Source organism: Petaurus breviceps, unplaced genomic scaffold, assembly GCF_028583685.1.
Source record: "Petaurus breviceps papuanus isolate PSGF00001 unplaced genomic scaffold, PetGlider_PUasm1.0 454, whole genome shotgun sequence".
NCBI lineage: Eukaryota > Metazoa > Chordata > Mammalia > Diprotodontia > Petauridae > Petaurus > Petaurus breviceps.
Window position 1 is genome coordinate 52,539 of NW_027186342.1, and position 10,502 is coordinate 63,040.

Here is a 10,502-nt window from a genome sequence, read left to right on the forward strand (position 1 = left end):
ACTTAAGTAAATTTCCTGAACCTGAGCAGCATCTCTCCATTGAATTCTCAAATTACAGAGGGAACATGGCATAAAGGAGAGAGTGATGGATTTGGAGTTGGTAATACCAAAATTAAAATACCTCCCAAGACATTTATTTAGCTGTGTGACCCCTGGAAAAGTAATTTCTTCTCTCTAATCCTTAGTTTCCTCATCTGTAAAATGGACATAAGAACAGCACCTATCTCACCAGGTTGTTGTGAGAATTAAGTGAGATAAAGCCTTAAAGACTTTGCAAGTCATAAAGTGCTACAGGAATGTCAACTCTGTTAATCTAAAGCTAAACCCTAATCCAGGGATTGACTCAGTGCAGGCGCCAGGGAGGGAGAGCCAAGACAAATCTCCATGATGTCATAGTTTCTCTTAAGGCTTATTGCTAACACACATCTCTGCCTGTCACTGTGGAATGCATACCACAAGCTATCCACCCCTGCGATAGAGGAAATGGGAAACCTTCCCAGCCGCAAGGAAAGGGGAAGGGGGAAGAATCCGAGGGCAGGTGTTTGGGGCACCAGCAGAGGATTAGAAAATCGTGGAAAGTTTTATTTTTTTTTCCTTTTAAAAAAGAAATGGCAGGGTAGGAAACAGCCATAGGCTCAGGGTCATGTGACCTGAGTTCATCTTTGATATTTATTTACTGTGTGACCATGAACAAATTGCTTAACCTCTCTGGGTCTAAGTGGACAGTTAGCAGGACAGTTAGAAGCCTCATCTTCCTGACTTCAAATCCAGCATCAGGCCCTTACTAACAGCGTGACCCTGGTCAGGTCACTTAACCCTGTTTGCCTCAGTTTCCTTATCTATAAAATGAGGTGGAGAAGGAAATGTCAAATCTCTCCAGTATCTTTACCAAGAAAACCCAAATGGGGTCACAAAGAGCTGAATGTGACTGATACCAATGAACAACACCTGGATCTCCATTTTCTCCTCTATTGTTGAGAGACGTGAGCAGAACCAGAAGGATGGTTTATATGATGACAATTTATAAAGAAAAACAACTCTGAAAGACTTGAGAATTCTGATGAGTACAGTAAGTCCAGAGCACTGAGGAGGCAGAGTGTTCCCTATCTCCTGCCAGAAAGGGGAAGACCTTCAAATGCAGCACGAAGCTCTTACTGCACTCACAGGGAATGATGGGTGCACTGGGGCAGAGGGCATACATTTTTGAACGTGGCTCATGTGAAATATGTTTTGTTGGGCTATGCATGTGAGTTATGAGAGTTTTCTTTTTCTCTCTTTCTTTTTTGCTCAATTATGGGATGGGCAGTGGGAGGGAGAGAGAATAAATATTTGTACAAATCAAATAATTAATTTTTATTCTTGCTTGTATAATGGGGATATTATTACTTGCAATCCCTGACTCACAGGGATTTGGGGATCCAGATACTTTGTAAACCATCAATTGCTTTAGAAAGCAGTGTTATTTTTTATTAAGCAGAGGGGATTTAGGAAAAGACAATCCTCAAAAAGCTGAGACCTGGGCAGGGACTGTAGCAGAAGAGCTCTAGGCTGAGGGATAGGGTGCTGTTGTTCAGTAGTTTTTCAATCGTGTCCAACTCTTTGTGATTCCATTTGGGATTTTTTTGGCAGAGATACTGAAGTGGTTTGCCATTTCCTTCTCCAGCTCATTTTACAAATGAGGAAACCAAGGCAAATAGGATTAAGTGACTTGCCCAGGGTCACACAGGTAGCAAGTGTCTGAGGCCAGATTTGAACGCATCTTCCTGATGAGTCTTTTTTACTCCAGGGCCTGCTCTCTATTTGCTGTGCCACCTAGCTGCCCTGTGAAGGAGGGAGACCAGAGATGACAATTGGATTCTGAATCTATCCTGGCTTCTGCAGACAGTGGGTAGAGGGCTACAGGTCCTGAAAGCAAAATATATGTGAACCTCAATCCAGGACAAATGTGGGGAGGGCTAGAATGAGCCAGACAAGTCTGGGAAGGTCAGGCTCCTTGAGAGATGATAAGAAGTCACGGGGGTTGGATGAAGGTGTCTCCTCTGCATTACCTGCAAGCGTTCATCAGTGGAAGATAAACAGCAGTGCTGGGATTTGTAAGCCCTTGTGTGGCAAGTCATCCCATAATGACAGAAGATGCTGGTAACTGATAAGGACTATTGGAAAATAGACTCGGAAAAAGCAGTTGAGTAAGACTTTGTCAGTGTTTTCTTATCCAGTACTTTTCCAGAGAGAGGAGGTTCCAATATGAAGCCATTAGCTTTAGTTCTGGGCCGCCCCAGGGTGGACAAGGCCAGTCACCAGACCCCCCAGAGCTTGGTGGAAATCAACTTTGGGAACGCTGGGTGCTCTGTTCTTTTTCAATTATCACCAAGACATTTGGCTTCCCCAATGGACCTACTCACCATGAGGCAGTGGGGGCCTCCTCTAGAGACTGCCTGACCATCCCCCAAGCTGATGGTCACACTTCCTATTTACACTAAGCTTGAAGCTGCTATTTTGGAGGCTAAGGTGTATGGGAGAACTTTTTTCAAGACTACAGGGGTGAAGCATGAGAAATTATTGTTAATAGGCAGTTAGGTGGTTTAGTGCAGAGAACACTGACCTTGGAGGCAGAAAGTTCTGGATTCAAATCTTGCTGCAAGACAGTTACTAGCTGTGTAATACTTGATAAGTCATTAAACTTCCTAGCTCAGTTTACCCATCTGCAAAATGGGGATAATAACAACATTTGCCTCCCAGCGTTGTGAGAATCAAACAAGATCTTAAATGTAAATGCTTTACCACTCTGAAAGTGCTTTTAAATGCTAGCTGGTCTTATTATTAATAATAATTAGAAGTTATCCTGCAGTAAGTCAGTGCAGAATGGCAGCTGTGCTGGTACCAGGAGCTGCCACCAATGTGTGGGCTGCTGGAAGAATACAAGAGAATGTGGGAATGAGGATTGAGGAGATGTGGGTTAGGAAAGAATTGACTTCTGGCATGCCTTTCAGATCAATTGGAATCGATTAAAGAATTAGAAGCAGCTTGGTGATACGGTGGATGGAGCACTAGGCCTGGCGTCAGGAAGACCTGAGTTCAAATCTCGTGTAAGACACTAGCTGTGTGACCCTGACTTTGACTTCATTTTCCCCATTTATAAAATAGCTACCTTTCAAGGTTGTTGGGAGGACCAGATGCAATAATTAACTGTAAAGCATAATGCCTGGCACATGTCAGTGTTATATAAATGTTCATTATTACTCTTATTACTTATGTCACAATGCACAATGGAGTGCATTAGAAGAGATGTGCTTCTCTTCTGCTTTGCTCTGTTTTCTAATTATCCTGTCTTCGTTAGGGTGGGAATGAGCATGGGGTTCAGAAGACGTAGGCTCAAATTGCACCCTTGACATCTAGTTTTGAGCCCATGGTCAACAACTTAACTGAGTCCCAATTTCCTCATCTGTAAAATAGGGGGAATGATATCTGTAGTGTCTATAGCATCGGGTCATTGTGAAGCACAAATGAAATAATGTTGGCAAATTATAAACTGTGTCACATCGAAGTTATTCTTCTTAGTCCCCAACAAGTTCATAAGCTCTTTGATGGCAAGTACTATAGCTTAAATTTATTTGCACTGGGAACTTAGAAGTGCTCAGTCCCATCCTAACTGCAATAAGTGAGTGGGAATATTTGGAAAATTGAGATGTGATGATAATTTGGGGAACTCTATTTGTACAGACTTTCACGTGGCAACTCACATAGAATAGTATAGTTGGAAATAATTGCATAGATCAAGTTAGTATATTGTCCTTAGGGTTGGAATAGTACAGAAAGCTCATGTAGGACTGTCTGATTGAAACTGGGACCAGTCACTGTGACTTCCCTAGCCCCTAGTTAGGAAAACTGCACACTGGTTGTGGAGTCGATGCATCTTTCAGATAGGGATTGAATTATAGATCTCCTCTGAAGTCTCCTCCAATTTTTTAAATTTCTTTTTTCCCCCTTTTTGGAGAAGGGAAGGCAAGGCAATTGGGGTTAAGTGACTTGCCCAAGATCACACAGCTAGTAAGTGTTAAGTGTCTGAGGCTGGATTTGAACTCAGGTCCTCTTGACTCCAGGGCCAGTGCTCTATTCACTGCACCACCTAGCTACCCTGAGTCTCCTCCAATTTTGAGATTAGAGAAACCACCCCTACTGGAATTGTCAGACCTCTCTGAAAGGGAAATTTCATAGAAGGCTGGTCTAGGCTGGTCTGGGGTTTAGCTTCCAGTGCTGCCTTCTTTTTTGTTTTGTGTTCTTACTATTTATTATCACTATTAATATTTACAATGACAAAGGATTCTGAAATGGATGATTGTGTCCCAGTAGGACTTTCTATTTTTGTAAAGCTGGGAACCTTCTTTATATGTGTGTACTTCACAGGATCACAGACTATTAGAAGAAGAAAGGAGGTTCATATATGTCTAGTTCAAGCCCTTTGCTTTTCTGAAGAGGAAACTGAGGACCTTTGTCTAAGGTCACATAGGTAATAAAGGGTGAAACCATGATTTGGGCAAAGCCAGGTCTTCTGACTTCAAATGAGATCTTCTTCCTGTTCTACTGTAATGCAGTTTACAGATTCCTACCTTTCCCTCAGTGGTGGGAATGAATGATGGCAGGAAGGATGGGTGGCACCACAGGAATGTGACCAGGGTGCTTCCTTACCCCCAAATCCATTAGGAAGCTTTGTGTTTTGATGATAATGAGCCCAGCGATAAAAGAATCATTGATCTTGATCCCAAATGAGCAAACTCAAAATCAGCATGGGATTGTCCCAGGCAGAGAATGTCATTCTTTTCTGGGGCTATGAGGCACCTAGGTATTCCTAGCCTAGAGAGGGTTGTGAGCACATCTGACCCAATTCCATCCTAGGACAGTGGAGTTTTCCTTCATTCCCACTTCTTGATTACCTTACCCTAATAAATGGAATTTGTATATTCTTGTTTCTTTTGTCCCTTTCTGGCCTCAAGGACAGAAATTATTTGGGATCCATCAGTGTGGGAATGCCTTCCCACCAAGCAGATCACAGCCTCTTTTGACTGTGCTAGTAGAAGGGTACTAGGAGTTCCCTTTAAGATGAAGGAGCTTGTCCTGGATTGAACAACTTGAAAGCATCAGAAGTGAGAGGTTAAACCCAGGTCTGCCTGGCTTCAGGGCTAACTCTCATCCCTTCGAAACAAACCCTCACAAATTCCCTCTTGTGCTGTGGATTGTGTGGATAGAAGAACTCTAAAGGTAAAGAGGGCATAAATCCAAGAATCATGCATTGTGGTGGCAGTGATGAAATGAGAGACACAAGTCATTGTATTTGTCTTTGCCAGGTATCCAAATTCAGGGAGCCAATAGACTTAGGAACCAGGAAGGTCTGGGTGATTCTTTTCGTTCTTCTTTGAGTGCCTTGAATTGGGGACTTGGGGATCAAAAATGTTTAGAAAACAGTGAAAATTAATAGTGCATGGGTCAAAGGTAAAATTTCCTGGACTATTCCCAATAGGGAATTGGTACGTGGCTTATATCCCACAAATCTAAGGTCCACTGCTGGCCCCCTCATTGTCCCTCTATTCCACTGGCCAATACAAGAGGGAACATAGAAACTGACACGTCTCTATCCTTAGATGATGCTTAGCACACTTTATTCACCCCACCAGGCAGAGGAGGGGGTATTGTCCTAGGAGAGTTCAGTCCATGAGGTACAGTGGCTCTGACAGGTGCTGTCCACAGAGACAGTCTATTGTTGTATTGTAGTATTGATGTAGGCAGAAAGAGGAAGGGAGGCAATAAGTTAATAAGAGCCACATAACTTATGAAAAAATAATATATTTCTATGTATCTCATATCCCACTGATGTGTTGCACCCTTAGAGACCAATAAATAGCATGAAAGCCAGCAGCTAGAGGTTTTGTTTGGGTTGGGAGGGCGTTGGACAGCTCCCCAGACAGAGATGTGTGTGAGCCTGGCTCCCCTTGATTTCTCACCTGAGACTCAGGGAGTGGATGGCATTCTATTCTCCTTAGTATCTTGGACTACTTACTAAGGCTATGAATACCAAAGAGAAAGACAGAGTCTAGATACCTGCTACCTTGAGAAGTGAGACTTGGGGGTGAGTGAGGAGGGGGAGAGACTTGGGGGCGTTAGGGAGCCCTGCGGGAGACAAGAGGACAGAGTGAGGGAAAAGATGGGCTCTGAGGTGGGAGAAAATGGGGGGGGTCTGTTGTTGAGAGATTTCAGCCTTAAAAAAGGAGGTCAGTAGGGGGCCGCTTGAAATCTGCCAGGAAAAGGGAAAAGGAGCTAATGGGGTCACAGACCCAAATGCCCCTGCTTTAGACACTAAATTTTTTTCTCTTACGTCTCTTTAAGACATTCATTTTGGGGCTGATAGGATACCCTCTTTAGAGCAGCTGTAGAGGATAGTAGCTAAGGAGACTCCTTACCTACCCATACTTAGATTCTCCATCTTCAGGGCTCCAAAGGGTTCTAATTAAGCCTTTTTCATGGCCCAATGGGAAGAAAGGCAGGGAGGCAAAGAGACAAAGGATAAGAAGTTAGTCTTGGGAGAAGGTAAAGGGCAGCAAAATCGAGCCATAGGTGACCAAGAGTTGCAGGTCCAAGGCATTTCTGGTTCTGTTTTGGGGGGGATGGGAAGGGGCAACCTTGGCAATGTGGCTATACTGGAGATCCAAGAACTTTGCCTTTTTGAGTAGAGTACATAGCTAGAGGATAGGAATTCTGAGTGTGAAGCCACAGGGACTCTAGGGCAAGGGACCCTGGCTGCACCTAAATAAGGTGAGAAAAGATTCTATTAGCTCTCCTATAGGAGTGTATGGTAAGGTTTAAGTGTTGGCAACATCCACAAGAACTTGGAATTAGCTGGGAAAAGGCTTCTTCTAACCCTCTCTCCAGCTAAATGGCAAGAATATAAGGTTTCCCTGATGAGGAAATGGGTAGCTGGCTCAGGAATAGGCCAATGAGCTACTCCTTTCCTGGGGGCTATTAAATTTGAGCAAAAGCCCCGGGAGTGTGGGACTCATGGGGAAGAAGGGAAAGGGAAGGGTAATGAGGCATCTAAGCTGGGTCATTGAGGCCCAGGAACCTCAAGGCTAATTCCCTGGTTCCACCCAGAAGAACATCTAATTTCTCCCCCAGGAATCCCCACACCCTGCCTACTTTTAATACTGTCAGGGGTTTAGGGAGAAAGTAAAGGTTGGGGACAAGGAATGTAGTGGGCATTCATCCTCCCTGCTTATCTGGCTGATCAGTGGCACCCAGGCTTTCTTTTTTCCACCCATATCCGGAAGTGCCAAAGGAGGGACAAGCAACATGAAGGTGACCAGACCAGGGAGCAATGGGACACTGGCTCACTCAATTCTGTCCTGAGTCAGGGACTTAAGAGGCATGTCCAGGGCAGGGGATCATGCCAGACAGATCAGTTGTTCAGAACCCCAAACCTCAAATGAAAACTGGGTGTGTGTGTGGGGAAGGGAATCAGAGGAAGTCCTAGAAGTGACAAGGAATAGAGGCAAGATTGATCTTGAAGTCCATTTAGCACATCCAGGAAGTGAGGCAAATGGCCCTGGGTGGAAATTCCAGAAATGAGTGATGCTTTTGGAAAGTTGAGAAGTAGAATGGAATGATCATTAATGCCCTCAGGACACCTTCTTCAACCAAGAGTGTAGGCCGGCTGATGCTTCCCTCTGTCTTCCATGAGTTGGAGTGGCTAGTTGGGCCAGGGGGTCAGCTGCCTTATTGAGTGGCCTCAGATTCCTGAGAGATGAGCTTCTCGGACATCTCTGTGATCTTGATCACCGGCCCCCTGTTCTTCCTCTTTAGAAAAGAAATTATTGAGGGTCCTGATTTGGAGGCAACTGCAAGGAAAATAAATATGGGAGGTGAATGGATAGTATTTCATAGTCCTGTCCCAATCTATTCTCCCACTCTAATCTACCTTCTACATAGCTTCCAAGTGGATATTTTTAAATGGCACGTCTGATTATGTCCCTCCCTTACTCAAAATTCTTCCATGGCTCCCCATTGCCTTTAGGACAAAATACAAAATCTTTAGTCTGGCATTTAAGCTCTCCCACAAATCTGGATCCCACCTATCTTTTCAGTCTTTCTCCTGTTACTCCCCTGTATATATTTCTGTGTCAGACAAATTGGTGTATTAACTATTATTTCTGATAGCTGAGATGCCATCTCAGTCTGGAATGCACTCCTTCCTCCCCTCCACATCACTCAGCTGCCACCTCTTGACTGCTCCCTCCCCACCATTTGTTAGTTTTGTCTTTCTTTAGAAATTACTTTGAATATATTTAGTATCCATATTCCAGTTGTAGTCCCTCCAGCAAATTATGAACTTTTTGAGGATAAGGGTCGTTTCCTTTTAATTCTCTTTCCCATGCCTACCCCAGTGCCTTCCAAGTCCTAGGTACTTAATACATGTTTGTTAAATTGGATCAAGCTACTTTTAGAGCCCCCCAAAAAGGAATCAGGCTCCCAAACCTGGTCTACCTCCCCCAAATACACACAAGATAATATGAACAAGATAATAAAAATACAAGATAATAAACTGACCTGGTCGGTTTCGGGACTGGACAGAGCTGACAACTGCAGAGGAAGGAGAATCCATCCTGGGGAGAGAGAAGCAGGTCAGGTGGAGAAGGGAGTTCCTCCAGTGACTCCAACAGAGGGGGCCAGAGAGGTGGACAGAGCCTATGGACAATCCTCCTTCTACTGTGCTCTGTTAACCTGGGTAATTAACATATCCCTTTTGGGTTCCACTTTTCTCCTTGAGGAAGCTTCCTGATTTCTATTGACCTGTTGCATGATTTCATTTAAGGTTTGTTTGGATATTCACATTTTTCCTATTCTATACCATATATTTGAATTGTTTTTTGGTGTTTTAAAAAATGAAATACAGGGGTGGCTAGGTGACTTAGTGAATAGAGCAGGAGGCCCTGGAGTCAGGAGGACCTGAATTCAAATCCAGCCTCAGACACTTGACACACTAACTAGTTGTGTGACTTTGGGCAAGTCACTTAACCCCAATTGTCCTCCAAAAAAAAAAAGAAAAGAAAAAAATGAAATATAGTGTGCTGGGGTGAATAGAGCACTTGGCTGGAAGTGGGGAATCCTGATTTATAGGCCCAGATTAACCACTAACTATATAATCTTTGCCAAATTGCATAACAATATATAATATTAACAATATCAGTAATAATTGAATATGTTTATAGAATATTTTTTGCTTATAAGGGGCTTTCACATATATGACCTCTTTGAGTCTCATACCATGTGAGGTAGAAAAGGCAAGTATTATTTTCACTTTACAGATGAGGAAACTGAGACTCAAAAAGGTCACATGATGCACCACAGGTCACACAGAGAAAGTGCAAAAAGTTTTTGGATTTGAAGGAAAGTGATCTTTCCTTTACAGCATGTGACCTCTCCTGTAACTCAGTTTTCCCATCTGTAAAATGGGGGCAGGGTTAGCTTTAAATCCTGTAATTCTCTGTTCCCATGCTTTCTCTACCATTTTATCTGGTCCTGCCTCTGACTTTTTCTGGACAGTTCCCTCCTATCACCTGTACTCTTCTCCTTCCACCAGCTTCCTGTAGGTGGCAATCTCAATGTCAAGGGCCAGCTTAACATTCATCAGCTCCTGGTAATCTCGCAGCTGGATGGCCATGTCCTTCTTGGCTTTCTGCAAGGCCTCCTCAAGCTGGGTCAGCTTGACCCGGGCATCCCGGAAGGCCAACTCTCCCTCTTCCTCTGCTGCCTTGATGTTCTCTTCCAAATGCAAACACTACAAGCAGGAAAATGAGGGGAGATTGTCAGAGAGGGAGGGACTGGAGCCCAGCCTGGGCAATCTTGGGTAGAGGGACAACACAGTATCACATCACCCACATCCCCTTGGTGTGGAGAAGGGGTTCAGTTAGAGAGAAAGAAGAACTTAAATGTGATAGTATAGTGCTTCATGGTTCCTAAAAATAAAGAGTTTGGTCTGTGAAAGGCAGTGTGGTATAATGGATAGAGACCTGGCCTCAAAAAGATCTGAGTTCAGGCCCTATCTCTGAAACATTGTGACTGTGTGACCCTGGGAAAGTCACTTAACCTCTAGGCAACTTTCTAAGACTATAAGTTACAAAGCAGGTTCTGGTCCTCTTTAGTAGAGAGAGTTTCCTTATGAGGAATTCCCCTTGTCATTGAAACCATTGTTGTGTTTGTCTTTTATTTTCAAAGAAGACCATGGCATCAGGGAAATGATGACATGACTTGCAGTTGACTTTGATTTAAGTGAGGGAGAGCTGTGCAAGGTCACCAGCCTCACTTTCTCCTCCAGAGCTATCTGGGTCCTGTGACCAAATGTTCATCAGGATGACTGGAGAAGATCTAGGATGCAATGGGAGGCCCTGGACCTTTTAGGATAAGGCTTTTGCAGGTACTCAATTAGTGAATAGTCCTCTTTAAGAAGTGAGTGAGGG

General features: G+C 43.8%; 1 protein-coding gene across 1 annotated transcript in view; it reads right to left on the reverse strand.

Annotated features, from left to right (window-relative positions):
• Window positions 1-5,627: 5,627 nt before the first annotated feature.
• The window catches only part of KRT80 (keratin 80), a 36,288-nt gene continuing 31,413 nt past the window's right edge, over window positions 5,628-10,502 (reverse strand). The window contains exons 7-9 of the mRNA XM_069101141.1: window positions 9,603-9,823; window positions 8,593-8,648; window positions 5,628-7,883 (exon numbers count right to left, since the gene is read on the reverse strand). Of these exons, the coding sequence (XP_068957242.1) occupies window positions 7,762-7,883; window positions 8,593-8,648; window positions 9,603-9,823 (399 nt within the window). The 3' untranslated portion in view covers window positions 5,628-7,761. The remainder of the gene's footprint in view (window positions 7,884-8,592; window positions 8,649-9,602; window positions 9,824-10,502) is intronic.